General features: G+C 49.7%; 7 protein-coding genes across 7 annotated transcripts; 2 read left to right on the top strand and 5 right to left on the bottom strand.

Annotated features, from left to right (window-relative positions):
- Nucleotides 1–705: 705 nt before the first annotated feature.
- On the top strand, nucleotides 706–2,039 carry DEU56DRAFT_980724 (uncharacterized protein; the record flags this gene model as incomplete). Its single annotated transcript, XM_041359793.1, has 8 exons — nucleotides 706–836; nucleotides 939–1,000; nucleotides 1,061–1,355; nucleotides 1,407–1,435; nucleotides 1,486–1,535; nucleotides 1,582–1,607; nucleotides 1,653–1,855; nucleotides 1,909–2,039. Exons 1-8 carry the CDS (start codon nucleotides 790–792, stop codon nucleotides 2,037–2,039), a joined length of 843 nt encoding a protein of 280 aa, XP_041208506.1. The 5' UTR covers nucleotides 706–789.
- A 650-nt stretch (nucleotides 2,040–2,689) lies between these two features.
- On the bottom strand, nucleotides 2,690–3,859 carry DEU56DRAFT_736871 (RabGAP TBC; the record flags this gene model as incomplete). The annotated part of the gene is made up of 4 exons (XM_041348545.1): nucleotides 2,690–2,994; nucleotides 3,042–3,115; nucleotides 3,161–3,398; nucleotides 3,460–3,859. The coding sequence occupies 4 exons, from the start codon at nucleotides 3,857–3,859 to the stop codon at nucleotides 2,690–2,692; spliced, it is 1,017 nt and encodes a 338-aa protein (XP_041208505.1).
- A 4,536-nt stretch (nucleotides 3,860–8,395) lies between these two features.
- Nucleotides 8,396–9,060, bottom strand: DEU56DRAFT_709975 (uncharacterized protein; the record flags this gene model as incomplete). Its single annotated transcript, XM_041347476.1, has 3 exons — nucleotides 8,396–8,488; nucleotides 8,663–8,713; nucleotides 8,944–9,060. Coding segments are annotated over 3 exons (261 nt in total), but the record flags the coding sequence as incomplete, so codon positions are not given.
- A 1,680-nt stretch (nucleotides 9,061–10,740) lies between these two features.
- Nucleotides 10,741–11,402, bottom strand: DEU56DRAFT_736856 (uncharacterized protein; the record flags this gene model as incomplete). The annotated part of the gene is made up of 3 exons (XM_041348542.1): nucleotides 10,741–11,074; nucleotides 11,138–11,310; nucleotides 11,361–11,402. The coding sequence occupies 3 exons, from the start codon at nucleotides 11,400–11,402 to the stop codon at nucleotides 10,741–10,743; spliced, it is 549 nt and encodes a 182-aa protein (XP_041208503.1).
- Nucleotides 11,403–13,650: 2,248 nt separating this feature from the next.
- On the top strand, nucleotides 13,651–16,731 carry DEU56DRAFT_736833 (atromentin synthetase; the record flags this gene model as incomplete). Its single annotated transcript, XM_041348539.1, has 6 exons — nucleotides 13,651–14,284; nucleotides 14,337–14,473; nucleotides 14,529–14,767; nucleotides 14,823–15,656; nucleotides 15,712–16,463; nucleotides 16,523–16,731. 6 exons carry the CDS (start codon nucleotides 13,651–13,653, stop codon nucleotides 16,729–16,731), a joined length of 2,805 nt encoding a protein of 934 aa, XP_041208502.1.
- A 172-nt stretch (nucleotides 16,732–16,903) lies between these two features.
- On the bottom strand, nucleotides 16,904–18,707 carry DEU56DRAFT_351237 (uncharacterized protein). Its single transcript, XM_041345800.1, has 10 exons — nucleotides 18,484–18,707; nucleotides 18,288–18,430; nucleotides 18,109–18,234; nucleotides 17,999–18,047; nucleotides 17,837–17,948; nucleotides 17,699–17,778; nucleotides 17,632–17,647; nucleotides 17,518–17,579; nucleotides 17,368–17,471; nucleotides 16,904–17,308 (listed from the first exon to the last, which is right to left on the bottom strand). Exons 1-10 carry the CDS (start codon nucleotides 18,545–18,547, stop codon nucleotides 16,964–16,966), a joined length of 1,101 nt encoding a protein of 366 aa, XP_041208501.1. The 5' UTR covers nucleotides 18,548–18,707; the 3' UTR covers nucleotides 16,904–16,963.
- Nucleotides 18,708–19,771: 1,064 nt separating this feature from the next.
- Nucleotides 19,772–22,519, bottom strand: DEU56DRAFT_736817 (MFS general substrate transporter; the record flags this gene model as incomplete). Its single annotated transcript, XM_041348537.1, has 19 exons — nucleotides 19,772–20,074; nucleotides 20,127–20,274; nucleotides 20,325–20,401; nucleotides 20,453–20,510; nucleotides 20,565–20,720; nucleotides 20,771–20,804; nucleotides 20,857–20,879; nucleotides 20,993–21,057; nucleotides 21,105–21,220; nucleotides 21,271–21,440; nucleotides 21,501–21,518; nucleotides 21,570–21,598; nucleotides 21,651–21,675; nucleotides 21,730–21,777; nucleotides 21,830–21,963; nucleotides 22,016–22,056; nucleotides 22,089–22,177; nucleotides 22,233–22,306; nucleotides 22,358–22,519. The coding sequence occupies 19 exons, from the start codon at nucleotides 22,517–22,519 to the stop codon at nucleotides 19,772–19,774; spliced, it is 1,770 nt and encodes a 589-aa protein (XP_041208500.1).
- Nucleotides 22,520–23,389: the final 870 nt, after the last annotated feature.

Raw genomic sequence — 23,389 nt, 5'->3', positions numbered from 1 at the left:
ACATGTGGTTTTTGAAGAGGGTTTTGGGACACAGGTTTGAATCTGGCTGTGAGTCTATCATATATCACTACACCGTGACCGTCTCAGTCAAAATGCAATTTGCGCTGACGGTTCCAGTGTTTTACCTTCGCGATGCATGATGCTGTATCAGGTTACAGTTGCGAGGCTGATCATCCCATCCATCTTTCACTGAGCGTCTCGCGTGCCGTAATATCTCATGCATTATCCTTGATGTCGCACAACTGTTACCAGGAGTCACGGTCTGGCGCGGTGCAAGGACCAATACTTAAACTGACTCCATTATGCTTGCGTCAGGATCACTGCCCTGGACCAGAATTTCTCAACACGGTTGATTACCTCTAGGACCTACAGAATAGACCGCTCCGTCTACGATGTCATATAGTGGTTCAGCTGCTTGGATCAATACTCTGCACATATTTGCTGCAGCGTCTACGTTGGTGTTGTATGATCACATCATTACAATAGACCGGGAGGTACACCATATTCCTTTGTTACATCAACATTGAACCGCAGTTCTCAAACCATCATAGATTTCATGTTTTTGGACAGGAAGGTGGAATGCGTCACGTATACTCTTTTTTAGTGTTAAGTCATTCATTTCAATTACTTGTGTTTATCTGACGCGGCAAACGCTTCAGGTTCGCTATTTGCCTACTGTCAAAATTTTGTAAGTGGTTGATACATATCTGGCGTCGCATTCTCGACTGAATCATTGAATCTCAGAGTCTTCATGTTTAGTTCGTATTCATTGGCACGGTTTGCGATGCAATGTTCACATTGTTTAAAGTGTACTTTGGGAACGTCGGGTTTCATGTGAGTATCCATCTTGTCCCACATGATCCTGCTTAATGAGTATGCAGACGTAGGCATTTCCAACAAGTCTGGTGACTTCTTTTTGTAATTCGACCATTTCGCAGCTGCGGCGTCTTATCATATGTTGCCCTGGTTTTGGGAATATTCACTCTCATCATCAACGAAGGTATGGCATTCGTACTCGGGGACAGTTGAAATAACGCTGATGCGCCTGTCATGCTCTCAGCGGCATTGGCCATGCGGGTGTGGTACCTCTTCACACGCAAACGTTTTCTGCAACATGCGGTCGTTGTGCTTACTCTTGCATGTATGATCTTAACTGTGGCACTTGTGGCAAGCATTCCGGACACCCGACCGCAAGATGTTCCTTCTGCGTGTGATTTCGCAAACAACCCCCGAACTGAGTGGAGGATGTTTTTGCCTCCCGTTGCTCTGCATGTCATGCTTTACGGTCTTACGCTGTACCAATTGCTTAGCATAAGTGGAGAAATCAGGGAATTGACGAGTATGCTGATTGATGAGTACGCCATTGTTCTTATGCGGTTATGATGTAAAATGACAACATTTCTAGGGGGGGCACATCTCTACTTGCTGTCTACAAGTTTGTTCTTGACTTTTCCGGAAAGGCTATGTCTGATCATGATGATGCAGTGGCATTAGTATATGGCTTAATTGGAACAACTATGCCAGACAACGCGAACGTAAGCCGCATCCCTGTTTCACTAGCTGATAGCTAAAATTTCTCAGGCGTTTTTTCCTGCCACTTATTCTGCGTGAGTTATTTTCGATACACCAAAAAACGTCTGATTGTTTCGCAGCCTAGTTCAGGTTGTGATGTCGGTCGCCGTATCTCGTGCCATGCTGATTCTTCGCAACCTGGCTGCGAGACTACATGTTGATCCAGGATGGCTTCTGAGCTATAGCGAGCTCAGCCGTATTAACTACAGACAAGGACTCCACGATGGTGAGCTGCTGGTAGAAATACAAACAGGGGCTGGAAGCATGCTAGAGATGGGGGACTGTAACACCACTAGTAAAAAGGCCGGCTTGGGAGGACACTCACTACTAATATAGTGCATCCATTGCCTGGACGAATACCATCAGTTTGTTGTGTTAAAAATCTCTTCGCTCGTCCGATTCTTCCAATAACAACACTCATGATCCACCCAACCATCAGCCTTGAACGAAACCCTGCGGAGAACTGAATACTCTGGACTGCAATATAAACCAATCTGCAATGCTTACCGGATGGACCGTCACAATATACTACGAATCACCGAGGCCTTCCATAGCTTCCAGCTAGAAATTAACCTTTCCTAAGCGAGGTTCAAGCATTCGGAAGTACTAGCTCGCGGCAGTGCACATATTATGATGATCACACCACAGTCCGAAATTCAAATGCAACTCTGCGACACCAACTTGCATCAATCAATGCAGTGGTTCACTAGAACATGAGTACAATAATATCTTTCCCAGAAGGTGTATCAAACATGAGTTATGGCCGAGTGTGCCACTTGGAGGAATGATGGCGTGTCAACCAGTGGTCGTACACTGCATGGCATCAGTAGGCGATGAATGACTGTATATTTCGATAATGACAAGCGAATAACCGGTGCACCACTAAGCGGCCGGGACTGAGACTACAAGCAATACAACATTATGGATACTCTGCAGAGTGCCAGGAATATATACAATTCACTACGGTATCATAGGTAAATGTGGGGAATCAATAAATGAATGACCTATGCAAACAAACACTGTCGAAAGCGAATTGAATTTGCGACGAAAATAACAAGAGAAGGGTTATCATATAATGGAAGGGAGCTAGTCAATACAGTTCGGGACAACGACACGCCTAAGAAGTTTTCGGGAGAGATATGGATGCAGTCTGCATGCCTGAAGAACCATTCGTCGATAGCGTACGGGACTGAGTTTGGCGCTTGACTTGTGCTTCCATTTTAACACGTTGCTTTCGAACATCGTCATCCTTCAGTTTCATCATTAGGGCTTGATTAAGGAATGCGTCTGCTGTCGAGGGTAGGCATGCGAGAGGAGGATGAACAAGGTATTCCATAGCAGCTTCTTCCGATGTCGCTCGCAAGAGCAGATGCCGCACGCATTGAACAAGCGCAAGCCCAACACGAAACAAAAGGGTGATGCCTGATAGAGTATAAATATGACGAAATATGGCCAAGTATGCCACGTACCTTCATATAAAAAGACGTCCCAAATGCGGTGAAGATAATCAACAGGTAATGCTCCGACAAATAAAGTAGAGAACCTGTGCTAGATCAGAAAACATGGAACCCCAGAGGTGCATAATGACACGAACCAAGACTTCGCTATCGCGCCAGGGGGGATGCTAAACGTGACATAGAGCTTTTTGCACACAGCAGGATCATTAGCTTCGATGGCTTTGCTGAGCAATGCAGCATCGACTTCCAACTGAATGGTATTGGCCGAGAAGTACGGACGAAGATGGGCGTCCATCATCGAAGCGAATATCCAAAAGGCATCCTCTTCGGGAGATAGCAACAACAGATGACCAGCGATGGAAGTCAGTCCTGACAACCACACATCATACATCAGCAACGATACGACGCTCGGGTACAACAAAAGATGTACCTGAACTATATTGGATATCTGGCACCATATTGAGATAGGCCTGCAGGAGCGATACTAAAGGGCCATCGAAGGGGTGCAGTTGTGTCTGATCAGGGAAATATGTTTTTGCGTCCTTCTCGATATCTGAAAAGGCAGGGACTCTCTGCCTCTTGCCCAGCTGCGCATATACCCCAGGAATCGCGCGAGCTTTACTGTCACTGAGATGACACCACACCAAGTATCGTACCGACGAAGGCACTCCGTCCAACAAGAGGCGCTTGACCTTCTTGTTCTTGCGCGCTTGAGAGGGCGGGACGATAGGCAGGAGGGCCATCCACTTGACCTCGCGCTGGCGGTGAGCATCTATTGACGTAGGCGACTCCACTGGTGGAGTACCTGACGAGATCGCATCGGGGAACATGGGAGACCGTGGGGCGCTCGAATGCATTGACGCAGCATCACCTTGCATGACACCAGGGGAATCGAGGTACACCGCATCAGCATCACGTCCAGCATACGAGGATTCTTGACTAGAGCGACCCAATGGTACTTGCGGTAAGGTTGGTTTCACAAGTTCAAAGTCCATGTCTTGTACTTGCACAGTTTCGCTCTCCTGGTTGCCCGACGAGGACGTCACGCTCACAGCATCGTCAAGCTTCAATTTGATGCTCGTTTTACCACGAAGTGCGGGGAGACTGAGCTTTCCCCGAAGTTGGACTTCGTGTGCAAGGGGCGATGATCGTGCTGACTGTGTGTGCCATTCCGCAATGGGAGGTGGAGATGGCATTTGAGAACGCGAATCGGTGGAATCAGAACTCTGTCGAAGGGGCGCACTATCGATGGAGGTCTTCCTCGGTATGTCCAATGACCCGTGGCGAACATTAGTTACCCAGGGATGTGGCGAAGGGACGTTGTTAGTTGACACTGACGTGCGTCCTGTCATTGCAGATGCCGGCGATGCGTCCTTATCACGATCGGTGAGATTACTCGGGCTAAAGCTGGGCACAGGGCTGGCCGAAGAGCTTCCTGCAGACGGAGGTTGCAGCCCGAACTTCGTGATACTTGGAATAGGAGATGGCTGTTGGAAACCAGGGATCACTGGTGACTTGAGTTGGCCTACATTGGGCGATGGAGTATCGGTGGAAGAGACAATGGTATTGGGACTTCGATCACGACTCAAGTTGCCATTCGGCAGGGAAAGAGGTGAGGGAATGTGACGTGCCCTCAAGGAAGATGGAAGACCATTTGTCTTAGGTGCCGACGTGGACGCAGGCTGCAAAGAAGGGGAAGGGGTGGAAACCGGGGTGGCAGTCGCAGATATACTTTGCGCCTTGGACACTGGTTCTTCACGGCTACATTGCTCATCAGCTTCAACTCTTCATTACTGTCCAACATAAACTCACCTTCGCTCAGGCAAAGCACCAACATTCACAGCTTCCCCAAAGCCCGAAAATGACCTCGATCTCGGTCGGGCAGCGCCCACCTGCGGGACAAAATTCGGGCGCGAAATCGGAGCTACGGGCGCACTGCTACTCATAGCTGGCTCCTGTATACCTGCAAGCATCGTCGCTGACCGCCGAGGTAGTCTGAGTGGTGAAGTGCTATTTGTATCAGTGCCTGGATTTGGACTGGTATCTTTCGCACTGCTAGGCAGTGGTGCCCCACGAAGAGGTACAAGAGCTGTAGGCACAGCTGAACTCCTTCGTACTGGAGCAGGGATACTTGCAGCACGAATGGGCGAGGCAGGTGTCGCATACGGAGGAGCTGTTGCGCCTGGATGAGCCATGCGAGCCTGTGATGGTGGAAGTGGGTCCATTGAGAACATGATCGGTACGGGGCCAGCACTCGAGTTCAAATCAGGCTCGCAGCGGGCATAAAGCGTTACTGGAGGCCTGCGCGCGCCAGGGCCGACGCCAGGACCAAGGGAGATACTCCTCAGATGGCGAAGAACTTGAGCGGAGAACGCTGTCGCATTGGGTGGTGGCTGCACGGGAGGTATTGGCCCAGGGCTTGCAGTAGGATGCTGGGGTCGTGCATACATGGGACCCAGCCCCTGACCGCTTGGAGCTATCTTGGGAGCATTTGGATGAGGGAGGAATATCGATGTACGGGAGAAGGGATGAGGTGCCTTGTTGGATGGACGGGGGCGCAGAGTCGACGGTGGTGCTGCGTCTTGGCCTGAAGCCGGACTCCCAGGAGTGAGTGCCGATGGTGCGCCAGGACTCATTGCTGATGGAGCTCCAGGACTCAGTGCTGATGGTGTTCCAGGACTCAGTGCTGATGGAGCTCCAGGACTTAGTGCTGACGGAGTGACGGGGGCAAGTGAAGGGCCAGGGATTGGTGTAGATGGCGACCCCGGCATAAGTGCTGCAGGTGCCCGAGGCATGAGCGCAGATGGCGCACCCATCGTCGACTGCAAGAGCGACGCTGGAGTAACAGTATGCCCTGTGGAAGCAGTCCCAGTCTCGCTCGATACTAACGACGTATCGCCTTCAACACCCACATCTTCTTCCACTCCAGGACGATCCCCCTCATCATCATCATCCACCACAAGACGCATCCCCAGACCAACGCGCTGCTCGCGTCCACTTTCCGTACCCATGCGCAGCACAGAGGCAACACTAGACCCATCTGTAGGTGACACAGGCGATCGCAGACTCTCTGCATCTGACCGTAGCCCACGCGACTTGCGAGACGCGTGCCCGTCATCCGACTCCGAATACCCAGATGAGTGTATCTCTGTCTCCTCCGTATACCCCGAATGTCGATCGTTAGCGCCAAACGATGCATAAAGCAAGGGGGACACCGGATTCAACGCATGCGGGGGAGCCTTCTCCTTTCTCAAACTCACACCTTCACCATCACTCTCATCGTCTATATCCGTGTTCGTCACTCGTAACCTGCTGGGCACCCCAGTAGGGACTTGCGGGAACTGCGCACTGAGCGGCGACAACGTCTGCACTGAATAGGTCGAGAGGGTCCGCGTGGATTCGTAGTCTGTAGAGAACTGGCGTGCAATGGGAGGGCGCAGACGCACCTCTGGGCCGTCGACGGGGCCGTGAGGTGTGTGTTCAAAGGACACAAGGGAACCGGGATCTGTAGAAGATGTTGACTCGAAGGAGGGCCGCGAGTAGACGGAGGCGGTCGCTTGGGTATACGTAGATGGGATGTTGGCCCGGTCGGGTTGACTCACACTCGAAGTGCTTGAAACGCTAGGTCGACTGCTCGAAACGCTAGGTCGACCACTCGAGACGCTAGGGCGTGATAACGCATCGAAGCTGGACTGGTCTGGCGAGAAGCTCGGTACGGGAGGGACCTTGGCACCCGAGAGAACGGACATGTGCGCTTTCGACCTCACGGACATTGTGGACATGCGCTTGGATGAGAAGCTGTGGCGGGAGTAGCGGTAGTCGTCGTAGATGTCGGATGCACAGGCCCAGTAGCCTTCTTCATCCTCCTCCTCCTCTTCTTCTTCACCAATCTCACCTGTCCTGTCTAGGTGCTGTTCTGATTCGTCGTCCTGCGTGATGGCGTGGTCTTGCGCAGTCTCATTTGCAGACGATGCGTGCGGCGCATTACTGCTTTCATGCTCGGCTGTTGGAGACCTTGAAATGGAAGGCGTATACTTGGTCCACGGAATCGGTGTACCCTCATCCGTCGCAGTACTCTCCCCCGCTCTATCACCCAAATCATGGCCATTCCTGCCCCCTGCTCCCGCCTCCAGCCATGGTCGATCACCATACCCTTTCTCACTTCCGTCCTCCTCATCGTCATCATCCATGGCAAGTGCTCCAAGCAAGCTCAGCCCGATACCCGTCTCCCCGTCTTCCTCTTCCTCCGCGCCCTCCAGATGACGATTCAGCGAAGAGAATTGTGTGCTCTCGTCGTGTTCATGGTCAGGGTCATCATTAAGATATAGTGAAGAATCATCTGCGTCCGAGTTCGACTCCGGTGCTGACGACGCAGTGGATGGTGGGGATGGCGGAGATTGTGGTATTTCTGGTGGCGGTGGCGGGAGAGGCGAGCGTGGTGGACTGCACGCTGCTGGAAGCGTGAAAGATGGAGAGCGAGGAGAGCGTGGTGGGAGGGGTGAGTAAGTGCGTGAGGTTGATCCTGATCCAGGCAAAGGCGACAGCGGTGGGAGCATCGGGCTCGCTGTAAGTCGCGGCGACTTGTTGAGGCGCAGCGGAGCCACGGTCAGCCCTTTCGTCGGATTAGTCACGAAATTGGTGGAAGACGACGACGAATTTGAAGTAGGTGCTGAGGTCAAGGACCCGTACGTCGAGCTTGAATTTAGAAAGGTGCCTGACATGGACTCAGAAGCGGATGCGGATATGGAGCCTGAGGTGGACTGAGATATCGAAGGTGAATGATTTGACAGAGATCGAAGGAGCTTCTCTACAGATCCTGCGGAGGAAGAGTGTGTCGAGCTTAAGGAAGGAATGGATTGCACACTCGATGTAGCCGGGGTGAAGTTTGATGAAGATGTTGGCATCGAATCCATTGACGAAGACGAAGTGGACACTGATTTCGTGCTCGACGAAGCTTGCACCGAACCAGACGAAGACGACGGCACCACTCTGCTCGACAAAAACGAATCCTCGCTACTACGCCATTCTTCGCCATCGGAGAACGTAGTCGAAGCAGCACTCGACATCGATACAGCTGAGTATGCAGATGACCCAGATACAGACGCTGTCAACTCCTGTGCACGGCCCGTTCGCTCGTATTCCCTCAAGCGCTCAGGGGAGGACGAATATAAGTACATATCAGGAGAAAGTGGCTTCCGTCTGACCGGCGAGGTCCCGGGACGTGAGTCAGAAGCACTCTCGGCTCTTGCAACTGAGCTTCCAGGACGATTCGAATTTGAACTGCCTGCCCTTGCGCCGCTCGAGCTCTCAGGCCACGACGGTGATGCCCGCTCGAGTGACATAGGGCGCGTATCAGCAACGCCAAGGGATCCTCGTTTTGCCATGATAGGGCGTTTGAGTTTCCCGTGAAAATTCACGTCTGTGCCAGAGAAGCGCCCCACGACACCTTCGCAGAAGCCCTAGGTGTGAATAGATGTTAGGAAAGTGTCAACCCAGAGGACCGAATAAAACGAAAAGCCAAGGCGAAGCCGCGCAAATAAGTGTCAAAGCATGGCAAAAGTGTGGAGATGACAAGTAAAGACCAGAATACCAAGAGAACCATAAACTGGAACAACGGAGAGAAGAACACGCACCAAGTAATACCCAGCTTCGGGAAGCTGCATCAGCACTGTAATTTCGTCGTCCTAGGGGTGGTGTATGTTAGCATTTTGAAAGAAAGCATTCCACGGAGAAAGCAGTGCTAAGACTCAGAAGGATGCACCCTCGCTACCTCGAGCAATACGAGGTTGTATGTCTCGGTCAAACATTATCTTGGCTCTTGGCTGAAACTGGACCCAACTGCATCCTCAAACAAAACAGCCAAAACACTGCAAGAAAACGAACCGCTGCACTCAAAATCATAACGAATACACACCTTGAGAAACATGAGATCGCCAATGTCCCTTGCGACGCAATCCACGGTCGCTGTACAACGGCCAACACCTCCTTTGGCGGCAAAGCGTGTCCAGCGGGCAAGTTCCTGGGCAGCCATGGGCTACCGGCTAGAATTTGTGCTTCTGGTGATGGGTTGAATATGAGAGAACTTTTCAGGTGGAGCGAAACGGACGTATTGGTTGATGTGGGGAGCCAGTGTCACGTTCTCGGGTATGTCGATTGAATTTAGTGGGTTATATAGGGATACCACGGATGTCGGTAAGACAAAATTGCAGTCGTAGGTGGTCGTAAACTGTGAAAACGAAAAGAAAGGAGTAAGTAGGTGTTTCTGTCACGGTTCGGGCTGTCAGGAATCAAGATCAGAAGAAGACAGGGCAGGCACAGATCTGTGGAACATGATCATAGACATCTTCCCCCGCAACGAACGCGGGAGTACACGTGGCAGGACTCGTGGTCGCAGTACTCACCTGTGAACCCAACTGTTCTCAACGTCGCCAGAGCTCTCCTCGCTGCTGTGCACAACGGTGATGCTGAAAATGAGTTTGAATGCTATAAATGAGATTATATAAGCCGTGTTATCCTCGCGCTTCCGTAACATGTAAATAGAAAATACGTACGAAATGCGTTATCCTTTGGGTCGTTCAACGTTCTCCGTGGAATCTTTGAAGGAACGGCGCGGTACCGAATCGTGTCTGTAGTAGGCGCTACGACTGCTCGAAGGTCGGTGACTTCCTGCGACTTCCAAGGAATCTGTTACAGTCTTTGTTTAGTAGCCGAATAGCCGACACCGCCATATGGCAACAACGTCAAAACCGCAAGTTTTACAAGGTTTTACATTGCAGTTCCTAGCAAAGTTTTATATGAAGGGGCATCAATTCCAATGTTCAGTAACAACTCCAAGCAGATTCAGAATTTTCTTCACATCGCCCTAGACGCCCGAGATCCCCCTTGGCCCCCTTTTAGGTGGCAGTCTAATAAAAGTGCTCCCCGCTTTTTTTAGCTGCTTTAAGCCGTTTTGGCGACGTTCTCGTGCGTTTATTATAACTTCTCGACATCTCCCCTGTGATCTGTCTACATAGGATTAGGGGGGACCCACAAAGTTCAAACACGCATTGTCCTTTGTTCTGCAAAAGGTCGTTGACCAGTGCGTCCTAACTCAATTGACAATGGTTCATCATTGATGCGGCCACTGGCATTGTTCTTGTCGGCGTTCACAGAATATTTGAGCGGACTAGGTATTCCTGGATGTTGTACCTAAAATTATACCTAGGATCACATGTAAAGGGACACGAGTCCTGGGGACCCAGACCTCAATGCTGTCCACTTCAACGTGTGCCCAGGCCCTGAAGACCACGATAATCGGTAGCGTTGTCCAACTTCATCTCAGCCGCTCGGAATGGGATGATCAGTCGGACAGTGAGGTCCCCCTGTCCCCCTCCGAGTTCGGAACGCCCTAACTTACGAGATGGTGCGCAGTCAGCCAAATTTGCCTCCCCCCTCGGCTGGACGCTACCAATATGCTACTTCCTGCTACTCCTCGTACTCCTCGTACTTTCGCTATTGGCTGGTGGCCCAGAAGCCAGAAGCCGGATGCTGTTTGAGGACTATTTCTGGTGCGAATTAATTTAGAGCTGAAAGGTGTAGAAGGGTTGGGTTACCTTTTTAAAATCAGTACATACTCGCGATAATAAAATGTGAGAAACGGAAACGAGTAGAGGGATCTGCTCAGCCAAGTAAAGCAGCAAACTTTTTTCGATCGAGGGCTATGATATTTCACTTAATTTACCCAAAAAAGTGAGATAAGTGAGACAATAGTGAACTTGACATTTACTGATGATGCAATTGTCATGACGCCAGCCACATCCTCCACCCATAGTTTGAACCAAAAGCTAGCACAGCAGACTCCAAGTAAAGTTCCTGCCGCAATCTGGGGCCATGTGTGATGTCCCAGCCGGACCCTTGACACAGCTATCATGTATGTCCATGGTAAGACAACCACTGGAGCGAACATAGCGAAACGAGGGAAGGTAGGGTGGATAGGTAGCTCAAGGCAAGCAAGGGTAATATATACAGCGAAGAAGGTGCACGTGGATGCATGTGAGCTTGGCATCCTGTGTTGACGATGCTAATCAGAACTCTGTATGCGCCACTGGAAGTGGATCGAGTTTTCGCACCCATAGGACACTTTACGCCCGGAGAACTGTGATGGGCGCTCCTGTCGTATTGCCTTCTTGATGACCTTAGCAAGTTTTGAACATAATAATGCGCCAGTCACAAAATATGCGACTCCTGCAGAGCGGGTATAGAGAAGTGCCGCCGCAGTCAGCACAGTCACGACTTTGGACGTCTGAAGAATAGCCTCAGCGCTTGTTCTCAGTTGCGAGAACAATTATATACTTCATCCAGAAACTTGAGCCATAGCGGTAGCACTGCTCCCATAGTCAGTACGATATGTCTTCTGGACGCAGAAAGGGAGTTGACGGTGAATGGTCTGTTTAGAAAATCTTCAGCGTGTCAGCTCTCTTATTTGTTTCATGATAGATCCGACACTGTGTGCGTGGCGGTCATTTAACGTCGATCATCAACTTGACTCACAAACAGCGAGACAGACGTCACCATGGGAGGTCTGAATTTGTTTCTGGAAAGAGGACCACCAGCGAGAATTGACGACGGTACTCCGCCTTTTCATTACACGTTCATATACTAGATACACTTGTGGTGTATTGTCATTGGGCAAGATGTGCACAATTTTGACAAAAGGCCACGTATCTCTACAAACGATTCTAATCAGCGATATAGGGCCCATGAGGAAAGGGGCAGCGGCCGCAGCGCACACTACCTTTGTTTCGTGTTTACGCATTGCTGTCAAGCTTTGCTGGTGTACTCTGATTGGTCTGGGTCGCTTCCTATAGGTTTAGCAATGTGATATGTGTTTTCTCTGAATTTCTCTGATGGAGTTGTTGTTGTGAGCGAAGTTTTGTAGATTTATGATCTATAGCATCTGGTCATGATTAAGTTAAGCAGGACTCGAGTACTCATACATCTCGGACTTTGTGGGGACTGATGGTCCGCGGACCGGTCTATACTTACCGTTGCCACAATTCGGATCACTGGTTTGGACACAACACATATAATTCTACCTCAATATTTTACCCCATTGAATACAATTGAATGCTTATATGCTTATTCTAGATCTATAGTAGTTCAATCAGTGCAGAAATGACCGAGATGCGGCCGAGATAGTTGCTGAAGCGCTGAAGTGCGACAGATCGGCTTTGTCACTCGGCGAGTCGGAGTTTAAATATCTTGTAGACGCCGTCTGAGCCCGTGATTGTCCGAAGTTGTGGTAAACGGTATGTTTCTCCAGATTGCGGCACAAGGTTATATACATTCGCTCCACATGTGCGCTAGAGTTGAGGCAGTATAGGCGTCAGTTGGTTGTGCCGCGTCAGTGACCTTGGCACCCTCCTAGCCTGTCTAGCAGGTCGGGCCCCCTTCAGTTGTCTGATACGGCACCGTAGATCCGTCTGCTTCCTCTCTTCTTTCGCCATTCGTTCGTATCTGCCAGCTGCCATGCCTTCTGCGGCATTTCGTTCCAACCCCTTTTTCAAATGTGCAAACCCTTCGCTTTGTCCGAGTCGATCCGTTTGCCCGACGCCGCTTGGGTTCGCTTCCTAGATTCAAGCATCACGCAGTGACCTTAATTGGTGCCCACCCGTCCATCACAGATCACCTTCGATTTGAAACACTACTTGTAGGCCCGAAAAGCCCTCCCAGATACCTGTTATCTCTAGACACTTCCAGTTCCTCAACTTGCTTATGTGGTGTCACGTATCCCGGGCCCTCTAGCCACTAAGCCACGAAAGCATAGATAAATGAAGGTCGCTCAAGCTTTGCTTGGCTGCACCTCATTTATTGAAGTGTAGTGGAGTGAGTTCAGCTCACCAGTGCACCAGCAACACCATTGGCAATGGATGTGTTGGCATACTCGTAACACCTTCTCCAAGTACCGTCATCATCATTCCATTTCCGCCTTGCAGACGTGGCCATGTGCGTGGCTTGTGCCCAACGATTCCAAGGCCTGGTTCTGATTCTTCTTTTTTTTTTGGCATGTTCGGCAGCTTCGGTTCATCAAAAAGAAGCGCACTTGTTCGTCAGCGTCTCATTATCATGATGAGGAGCGGCCCGCACTGAAAGCAGGCGACTGGAAGACACGACTCGATGCTTCAGAGTTTCGAATTTTGCGAGAATGATATCATCCTCCTCGTGAGGGTGGTGGCAATGAACCAGAATTGAACTGCTGCCAGTGACTGCAATTTTCGAATTCCGATATTGGAGCGCGGGTGTGGATCTGGAGCCAGTTGACATACTGAGTGTCTCTGTAATACCATTCACTGTGATCCTGCACCATCCTAAACTCATGGGATGAACCGGTAGATCCATCCGCATAGCACAGGGTAAGAGCCAATACATCTTGGCCACTGCATAATTTGAAGTTGGTGACGGCTAAGTGACAGTGTAACATTTACTATTCCAAGTGTTGTGGTACTAAAATCATGCCAGGACGAGGAAACATGGCAAGACTCGATATGATACCCAATGAAGAACTGTATAAAAGTCGGACGTCCGCCCTCAACATCCCTACACAACTTTTTCAGCTGGTCATTAATCATTCGGATACCTCACAATGGCGCAACCCGATTTCCACACGGTTCATGACATCATTACTCAAGCTGTCAACCGCTATCCATCACACGAGCTTGCTTTCATCACCTCCTCCGCACATGACTCTTCCATTCAAAAAAAGACTTTCAGCGCATTCAACCAATATGTTCGCAACCTCGCACGCGCCATGCTCGAGTGGGGCAAGCCCACTGGTTCAATTATCGTTGTGTACCTGACCGAACACGAAGAGAATATGGCTACAATCTGGGCTTGTCTAATGGCTGGCTATGTTCCCTGCTTGCAGCCAGCACTTAGTGCACAACAAGCACATAAGGAGGCACACGTTGCCCATATCAAGAACCTGTTTGGGTCTGCAATTTGGCTCACCAGCGAGCTTGGTGCTGAGCAGATCAGCACCATTGATGATCTGGAAGTCCACTTGTTCTCTGACTTGAAATTCTCTGCAGAGAGTTTCACTGTCCCAGCTGACTGGCTTGCATACGAGCCCAAGCCCGATGATACCGCCATGCTCTTCCTGACTTCAGGCTCGACTGGGTTCTCAAAGGCGGTAGTGCACACGCACCGTACCATTCTTGCTGCTTGCCGTGCCAAGGAACAACGCTTCGGTCCCCCTTCTGAGTCTCGAGTCTTGAACTGTAAGGCATTCATCGTCGGAGCTTCGTTCAAGAATTAACTTATGGCCGTCAGGGGTCGGATTTGATCACGTCGCGGGGACTATAGAAATGCACGTCACACCTCTCCTATATGGTGCTTCGCAAGTCCACGTCCATGCATCTGTTATTCTGTCCGATTCTGTTCGCATGCTTCGTCTGATCGACGAAAATGTATGTCCAAATCCAGCCGTGGCGTATACTTATCCATTCCTCATACTATTCTCAGTCCATTGGTCTAGCTTTCGCACCAAACTTTCTGCTGGCCAAGCTTGCTCGTGATCTCGAAAAGCGTACCGACCTTCATGGATCTTTCGACCTGTCCTCTGTCAAGCGCATCATCAGCGGAGGTGAAGCAGTGGTTTCGAAGACCGCAAAAAACCTCGCTGCTATCTTAAAAAAGCTTAGCAAGAACCCCTCCGCAGTGTCCTTCATCATCTCTGCTGGATTTGGAATGACAGAAACTTGGTAGGAATATTCTGACGATATCGACGATAGATCTGAAGTGACTAATCTTTTGCAGCGGTGGATGCATATATGACCCAGTCGATATTCTTGCAACTGAACCTGCCCGCGAGTTCCTTGATCTCGGACGTCCCATTAAAGGTTGCGAGATGCGCATCGTTGACCCTGTCGACGGCACCACTCCGCGCCCAGATGGTGAGAGCGGTGAGCTTCAGGTCCGCGGACCGATGGTCTTTGTAGGCTACTACAAAAACCCCGAGGCTACGTCTTCCAGCTTTGTCGAGGGTGGCTGGTACCGCACTGGCGATGTAGGCATCATCGAAGGTGGCGTCATGCGCCTTATTGGTCGTATCAAGGACACCGTCATCATTCATGGTGTCACGTATGGTATCCCCGAGCTTGAAACTCATCTCCAGACTTTGGAAGGCGTCACGCACTCTTTCCTCGCTGCTGCTCCTTACCGTGTTCCCGGCCAGGAGACCGAAGGGTTCGTCATTTTCTACTCGCCATCTTTCGACCTCAATGAAGCAGACGCGCCCATGAAGCTCTTTGCTACGAACCGCGCCTTACGTGATATCTCTGTCAAGATGATCACCCAGCCACCCCAATTGATCATTCCCATCCCCGTGAAGGAGATGGAGAAGTCAACTCTAGGGAAACTCTCCCGGGCGCGCCTCCTCATCCTCCTTCAAAAAGGTGGGCTGGCGAAGCATATCGCCCGCTCTGATGAGCTTCTTAGTGAGGCACGCGGCGCCTCCTTCGTGGCCCCCTCCACCAAAACGGAAAAGGCTCTTGCCAATATATTTGCAGGTATTCTGAACCTTGCAGAAAACGAAGTGTCTGCGAGTGACAACTTCTTTGAATTCGGCGGTACATCTATTGGTGTTCTCAGGTAAATCCATCACTTACCCGCTTAACATGTCCTTCACTAACACAACAATCTGCAGGCTCAAGCGTGAGGGGGAGGCATACTTTGGCCTGCCTGAAATTCCTGCCATTCAAATTCTGAAGCACCCCGATGTCTCGAGCCTGGCCAGCTACGTCGACTCCTTGCTCTCCAAGGATAGTCAGGCTGAGGAATACGACCCCGCCGTTCCCCTCCAAGTGACTGGAGACAAGACGCCCATCTTCTTCGTGCACCCTGGTGTCGGAGAGGTTCTTGTTTTCCTAAATCTCGCCAAGTACTTCCAGAATGACCGTCCCTTCTATGGACTCCGTGCTCGTGGCTTTGAGCCTGGACAGCCCTTCTTCACGTCCATGGACGAAATGGTTTCCTCTTATACCGCAGGTATCAGGAGAATACAGCCAAAGGGACCATACGCCCTCGCCGGCTACTGCTACGGTGGATTGATGGCCTTTGAGGTGGTTAAGCGCCTAGAGGCCATGGGCGAAGAAGTCAGGTTCCTCGGCCTCGTCAACATTCCTCCCTACATCGCGCAACACATGCACAATATCGACCTGATATGTACGCTTAACGTGGCGTTCTTCCTGGGTCTTCTGTCGAAGCAAGATTCTGAAAATATGGCGCCCACTTTTAGACCGCTCACACAGAAGGAGAGGCTTGAGATCGTGTGGAAGATGTCGCCTCCTGAACGTCTCGCCGAACTCCAGCTGACACCTGAAACTCTTGCACATTGGGTAGAAGTCTCTGCGTCTCTCATGCGCTGTGGAAAGGGATACAGCCCGGAGGGCACAGCTCGTATGTCATTAATTTTCCGACTTCAGCATTGCTTGTTCACATGTCATGTTTCTCTTCAGCTGCCATCGATGTTTTCTATGCCGTCCCCCCTCGCGGTCCGGATGACAAAGTTAACTGGCTCAATGAGCTCAAGCCATGGACTGGCTTCAGCCGCAGTGACCCAACATTTACAGACGTTCCTGGGGAACACAACACACTCATGGACATTGATCACGCCTCGCAGTTCCAGAAACTCTTCCGTGATCGTCTGGAGGCTCGTGGGGTGTAATGTTTGTAGCGCTTCTAGACGACATGCATGTACTTATTTTCTGGTAAATATGTTTGTATCTATATCTCGAAATTGCGAGTCGCAACTTGTGACATTGCTTTGTCTCACATAATACTTAATACAATCTGAGAACTAGCGCTTGTGCAGCATAGTCTCAGATGGCGCTAAATCATACAGGATACGTCGACCGAGATATCGTACTGATTTCGAGAGAGATGCAGTCCGCGACTCCTTAGTTGTAATGTTTCACCACAATACCCTCAATAACCTCTTCTTCGACATTATGCTCTGTTCCCTTCTTGAGATCAGACCTACCATACGTCGTTGTCCTTCCCTTCCTCCATGTCATGCACAGCGGGGCATCCTCGTCAGGGCACCGGCGCTGGATGCCGACGCGGTGAAGCACCGGGCTCTCAACATACGGCAGTAAGCGAACGTTGTCATCTGGCATCGAAAAGTAGAATACGCCGAGACGGTCGTAGTTGCGCTGATCCTCAGGAGGCTGGACGACGCGGTGGATCGTGGGCTTATAGTATCCACCAGTGAAGAAACCCATCATGTCGCCTGTATTGATGACCTGAGGACAGAACGTTAGGTTTGCGACTATCACAGCAGTTCACTAGTGCATTTGCGTACCAAAGCGTTCTCGATGTGTCGGACCCATTTCCATCTACCGCCAGGAGCTTGAATTTGCAAGCCTCCGACAGGTTGGCTCCACAAAACGGTGACACTGCCAACGTCTGCATGGTTGAGGCAGATAAGGGCAAGTAGTAAAATAAAGTATACCTGTGTGGCCCTTCAACCAGACATTCTTGGATTTCTCCTCTTCCTCCTCCGAGCGCCTATAACTTTAGAACTATTGATCAGGTCAATAAGTATCTGCGACTAAGAGCCACTTGCTATTTCATCAATCTGGCTGCGCATTTGCTCATTAATATAGGACTCGATACAGGAGAATAAGACCAACCACATGATTCTCCCGTGCCATCAAAGTTGTGTTTTTCCACTAGAGTCTCCTCAGGCAACTCAAGGCTTAAAGCGATCAAGCTGTATAAGATCGCTTGTGAGATGAAGCATCAACAAGGGACCTCGCGAAGAAGCTAACCGAAGAATTGGGTGGACAATGTTAAAGTGATTGTGTCGGACGAAGGCATCGATTTCTGGGATGAACGGTCGCAAGGCCTGAGGGTGCGGACGCCTTGTGACGTCCTTGTTAACTGTTGACGTTGTAGGGGACACCTATCACACAGATGGTTGTAGCACGTACTTCCATAGTGCTCGATCTGATCGAGAATGTTGTTCTCCGTGTCGACTTTCTGACCGTCAGCGATAAGGGCAAGTTTTACATATATAGTTCCTTGCTGGAATATGACCCACCCAAAATTGACGACCTTTAAAACCTGCATAATACCCGACTTTCTCAATATTCGCGGTATATGTCTTCATTTCTTCCGGAGGGACAACATTGAAAGGGACGTCAGCTATGTCAAAGATCCTATCACGCTGGAACAATACTTCAGAAACCTTAGTACTAAGAGTCACCAGCACAAGCCTACCTGAGCCTGGCTATAACCATGATTGATAGCATAAACAAAGCCGTAGGTGCGCAGTGCATCCCGAAGTTGTGGATAGAGTTCTGCTCGTCCTTCCGGTGTGTGAGCCTTGGAAAGGTCAATGATAGCCAGGTCCGCAAACTCTACTACACACTGAATCGTTAGCCAGGCATACTATGTAAATCAGATACTTGCTCACAGTCTTCCTTTGTTGCTGGGGGCTGGATATAGCGCTCACACTCGGGCAAGGTTAAGCTGGGCATTTCAACTCGCTAGACGGTTATGGGAGAAAGTAGGACCTGGGACCTGGTAGAAGAAGAGTACCCCATTACCACTTCTCAAATACAGGACAGAATTGATCCACGTTGAGATAAGGCATCAGAAATAGACTTATGGTACTGTGACCAACCAGGAATGCTAGTAGTTCTTGGATATCCATAGCTGACAATGTCAAGCTAATAATATCGTATGCAGATTGTCAGACATGGCAGCCCGCGCTAGTGATGCTGGGTTCCGAGCGCACCGTGCCGGGCCCGCAGTGACCAAGTGCGGCAAAATTACAGAGTCAGAGAAACGGCCACAGGCTAAACAAGCCTGTTCCTGGCTTCATGAGTGCGTACGAAGTTGAACCGGCTCTTCCCTCTACTTGGTCGGGACTCGGGAAGCGAAATGGAATACCGAGAACAAAAGGAGCGAAGAACACGAGTTAGACGCGTAAGGCATAGAGCAGAGTCACGGGACTGAGTGCCAGGAGTCAGGCCAGGGTTCGGGGTCCAGGTAGAGAAGAGCAACATGTAGACACGTAGATAGACAGACAACAACAGTGGTGTATACGCTGGCCATAAGACTGCAAGTCTGGCCGGTTCAACGCCCATCCTGTGTGTCCGCAAAGTACTTTGGACCTTGGTTACGACCATCAACTGAATCCGACACATATTCTTTGCCATTCGTCACTCACTCGGCTGATCAAGGAAGCATGGCAAACGACAATCCTAGGTATGATCGGGCTACTCAAGGAGTCGAGTCTGGGGCGGGACATGGACGGGGAATTCTGGGGTCAGGCAGCGTAGGTAGAGCGGTCGAGAATGTAACGTCGTTGAGCTGTACGAATGTGCCGCAGAGAACATGGACGATGTTTCGCCACTACGCGGAGCGCTGCTGATCGGGATTCAAAAGGACTGCAAACCTCACTGATGCATCATCAATGTATCACACCCAAAGGACCGTCAGTGTTTCACACGAAGTGAGGGGAGGTGGGGTATTACAGTGGGGTAACCAATTGCGAACTCTGCAGAACAGTCCGTCGAGGTCATTCATTATAGATATGCGCAAGTGAGAGAAATTCATTCGATGCTCTAATGCGTTTACAAGCTATAAAATTTATTTTCAAATCGTTAAAATGCGAGTTAAATATAAATCACCGTTAATCGGGTATCGACCAACCCTACGCCCAAGATACATGACATGGGAATAATCCTTTCCCCATCCTATGCTTCCGTCTTCTGCTTGCTAGTTTTATCTGCCGAGTCTGTTTGATCAGTGGCGTCATCGAAGGAAGTTGGCCTCTTTTCGTGCTCCGAAGATTCTTCTGCAACTTTCGCTTGCTCAACACCCTTCTCGACATCTCCTAGCTTCTTCTCGCCACCGCGTACGATGGTGCGCTCGAGCGTGTAGTCACGAATAAAGAGAACTAGAAAGAGACCAAACGCGGATAGCGGCGTGCCGACCAACCAAATTGTGCTGATAGACCGCGAGTAAGCATGCATGACCTCGTTACGCACTGTTGGGTTCTGGTAGGGACTGATAAGTAAGCCAGAACCGAGACCATGGAGTTGTTCTTACAGATATGGAAGAAATCTGCCTGATGCTATCGGTCAAAGCCGCAGCAGAGGTGTCGATTGTGAGGCCTTGGATGCCCCGCAGTTTCTGCGGGAGAATACTGGAAATGATAGCTTCCCCGATCGTGATACCCACCGTACTTCCAAGAGTTCTGGAAACCAATAAGTACGCATGAAATGCAAATCATAAAATCACACTCACCGGAGGAACATAAAAGCGCTTGTACTGGTGGCCATATCTTTGATAGGCATGGCTGCTTGTATGGCGATAAGCGGGGACTATCGTAGAGGCAATGATGAGCGTGCATTGTTATGATATGGTAAAGTTACCTGGAACAAGCAACCGATACCAATGGAAGTAATAAGGGGGTAAATTTCCTTCGCTGCGCTGAATAAAACAGCTATAACGATGACTTGACTTCGACACCGACAATACACATACTTAGTGGTTGTGTTATCCAGCATGATCATGAGGCCATAACCAAGCGTCATGACAGCCCATCCGAACCACATGTTAGGCCGGTAGGACCCAGTGCGACTTACAATGATTCCAGAAACCATTGCCGTGACCGAACTGCTTAACGAATAAGGAAGCATTCTGTGCACATCAGCGACACGGAAACAACAACACGTGGATTTCCTACTCACCTGACGCCAGAACCCGTTGCTGATGCGCCAAGAACTAGTGTCGAGCTCAGCAAACTACAGATTCGAGGGCTATAAGACAACTCTACCTTGGTAGTACATTGGAAGGTAGCTAGAAAACACGTGAGGTTGTCAAGTATAAACACCGACTACAAAGTACTCACTAAGAACCTGGGGTATTCATATAAATAGCCTCTATTCCTGAGACAGATTTGCGTATATCACGCACCTGCGAAGAACACTATAGCATGCAAAAAGACAGAAACTAATGTCAAGCCCGTTGTACGTGTCTGTCAAACCGTGAGAGACAATATGAGCGCCTTTCTCAATAACTCACCTTGAAAAGACGAGGAGGAATAATGGGGGACCGCTTCGTGAAGATCTCATTAACGCCACCGATGATGAGCAGCGTGCCTCCCACAGCAAGGAGTGCAATGGTTTCGGCGCTCTGCCCTAAAAATAACAGTAAGTTTCGGTTCTTTATAGCAACAGGATGACATTACACGTCGTTTCGCTCGAGTTGAGACCCATGAGTAGACAAACGACACCTATGATGATCACAAAAAGGCCAACGAAATCAAATTCCCGAATATGCTCGCGCCACGGCCTTCCTTGGTGGGGATTCAAATTCAAGAAACAGAACAGAAGTGCCCCAGCCAATCCGCCAGTCGGTCTGTCCATAGTGGTGAGCTTCTAAATCTTGGCGCAAACAATGGAAATATGTGAAGCGCACAAATTAATCCAGAAGCACCTTACGCGTCGATTGTGAACTTTCGGTCAACGAATAGATACAGAAACTCACCACCTCCAAGATACATGGTCGGTGAAAACCTAGAACGCAAAACATCAATTCTAGATCCTTTCGGAAGATGGGAGATCTTACGCCACCGAGTAACGGTCCGACGACACTGACAAATAAGTAGATTTTTTGGGCTGAACGTGGGAGTTTCATTTAGTCTTACCTTGCTATTCCCCAAGTGGCACCAAGGAAGCCGCCATACTTGCCTTGCCTGGAAAATCAATATGATCAGTAATGAACCGGCGTTGGTGAGAAATATTCACTCTTGCAATGAAACAATGTCCGATATAGTGATCTGTACGAGTTGTAAGATGCCCCCACCGCCAATTCCTTGGACAGCACGAGAGATAATCAACCATGTCATATTCTGAGCTGCGCCACACAGCGCTGAACCGATCTAGGCCATGAGGTCAAATTCGCATCGGAAGCGCATTCTATTATAAACGTACTAAAAAGATCAGGATACATCCATATAGCATGGGTTTGCGGCCTGCGGATCCTAGTCATTAATTCCCAAGGAACGGTTCATGGCATTTGAATGGCACTTGCCTAAAATGTCGGATAGTTTGCCGTATAGCGGGCCCAAAGAGGCGCACGCCAACATGTATGCGCTGTATGGAAAATATTACCACGTAATAACACCCTGTAGATGTAACACATACATACCTTCCCACCCAGCTGTAGTTCTTACCCCCTCCAAATTCAGCTACGATTGTGGGCAAGGCGGTGGCTATGATAGTCTTGTTGTGTGTGAGTCAGATATTCGTGAAGGCAATAACACGATTGCGTACTTGATCTAAAGCTGCCAAGAATACCGTGCACATCAAGCCAAAGAACACAATGCTCATTCGGTTTTTGGGTACGACATGTTCTTCGTTCCTTTTCCATGATGGGCTTGGCCTTTCTTTAGCTTCCTTTGTTGTCGAAGGTGATAGTTCCGCTATCGTTGTCATTTTGTGAGAGTCTCGTCCACTCAAGGACAGCGAGTGAATTTGAAGAATGGAAGACGTCAGGACTCAGGAGAGAATGGGCACAAACTAAGTGGGTTCATTTCACAACTTGTTAAGAGTGAATTCTGCCAAGATCCTCCGAGGCTCCCGAGCCCGAGGCACGAGGCTTCAGTGTTAACCTTCGAACCTCGCAGACAAATGAATTGAGCGCTGGGATTCGGAATATCGTTTAGGCTTCATTGATATTACGGTTGCTATTGGGACCCTTGGAACGACCGTAGCTCGGTTTGAACGACACATGTATCACGACCGATGAGCTATCGTCAGATGACTTTAAATCGCGCTATGCCGGTGACAGCGAAATCAAGAAGAGAGGGCATACCGACTCGTCATGATCGTGGAAAGTAACACCAGTTCTGTAGATGGGCCCATTAAGCATGGTTTGATTTCTCTTGTACTTCGGATTATCTATAGGCTACAGGTCCCCATTTAAATCCCTCGTGTGCGCTTCGTCGACGCCGGCTTGGCTTATCTTACTCTCAGCGTGGCGGGCGCTAAAGCTCCTGCCAAGGCAGGGTCGTCATGTGTGGGATATCTTGTAAAGGAGCTTATCGAAGGCGGACACGACGAATTTGTGAAATTGATTCACAATATGGACTCTAATTTGAAATGGTTATGGGGATCATGCTGGTCGACGTTGGCAGCGAACTGAGGTGACGGTTGAGGTGAATCGAGAGGATTGGTAATCCTTACATTTGAACAAATGTGTACAAATGTTGTGGTAATTAAAATTGAAGACTCGAACAGTAAATTTAAGCTATCACGACAGATAAGGAGTGAGGTTATGAACACGCGGATCTGTAGCAGTTAAAT

Source organism: Suillus clintonianus (genome assembly GCF_016758775.1).
Source record: "Suillus clintonianus strain FC179 chromosome Unknown DEU56scaffold_35, whole genome shotgun sequence".
Lineage (NCBI taxonomy): Eukaryota > Fungi > Basidiomycota > Agaricomycetes > Boletales > Suillaceae > Suillus > Suillus clintonianus.
Note: the sequence above shows the minus strand (reverse complement) of the source record. Positions and strands in the feature narration are given on the sequence as shown.

What these genes read in the sequence shown, in the direction of transcription:
- DEU56DRAFT_351237 (XM_041345800.1), bottom strand. Translation starts at nt 18,547, where the DNA reads ATGCCCAGCTTAACCTTGCCCGAGTGTGAGCGCTATATCCAGCCCCCA. An exon ending in ATTGTCCACCCAATTCTTCG is followed by an intron (nt 17,779 to 17,836) that starts GTTAGCTTCTTC and finishes GATCTTATACAG; the next exon opens with CTTGATCGCTTTAAGCCTTG. An exon ending in GACACATCGAGAACGCTTTG is followed by an intron (nt 17,309 to 17,367) that starts GTACGCAAATGC and finishes TTCTGTCCTCAG; the next exon opens with GTCATCAATACAGGCGACAT.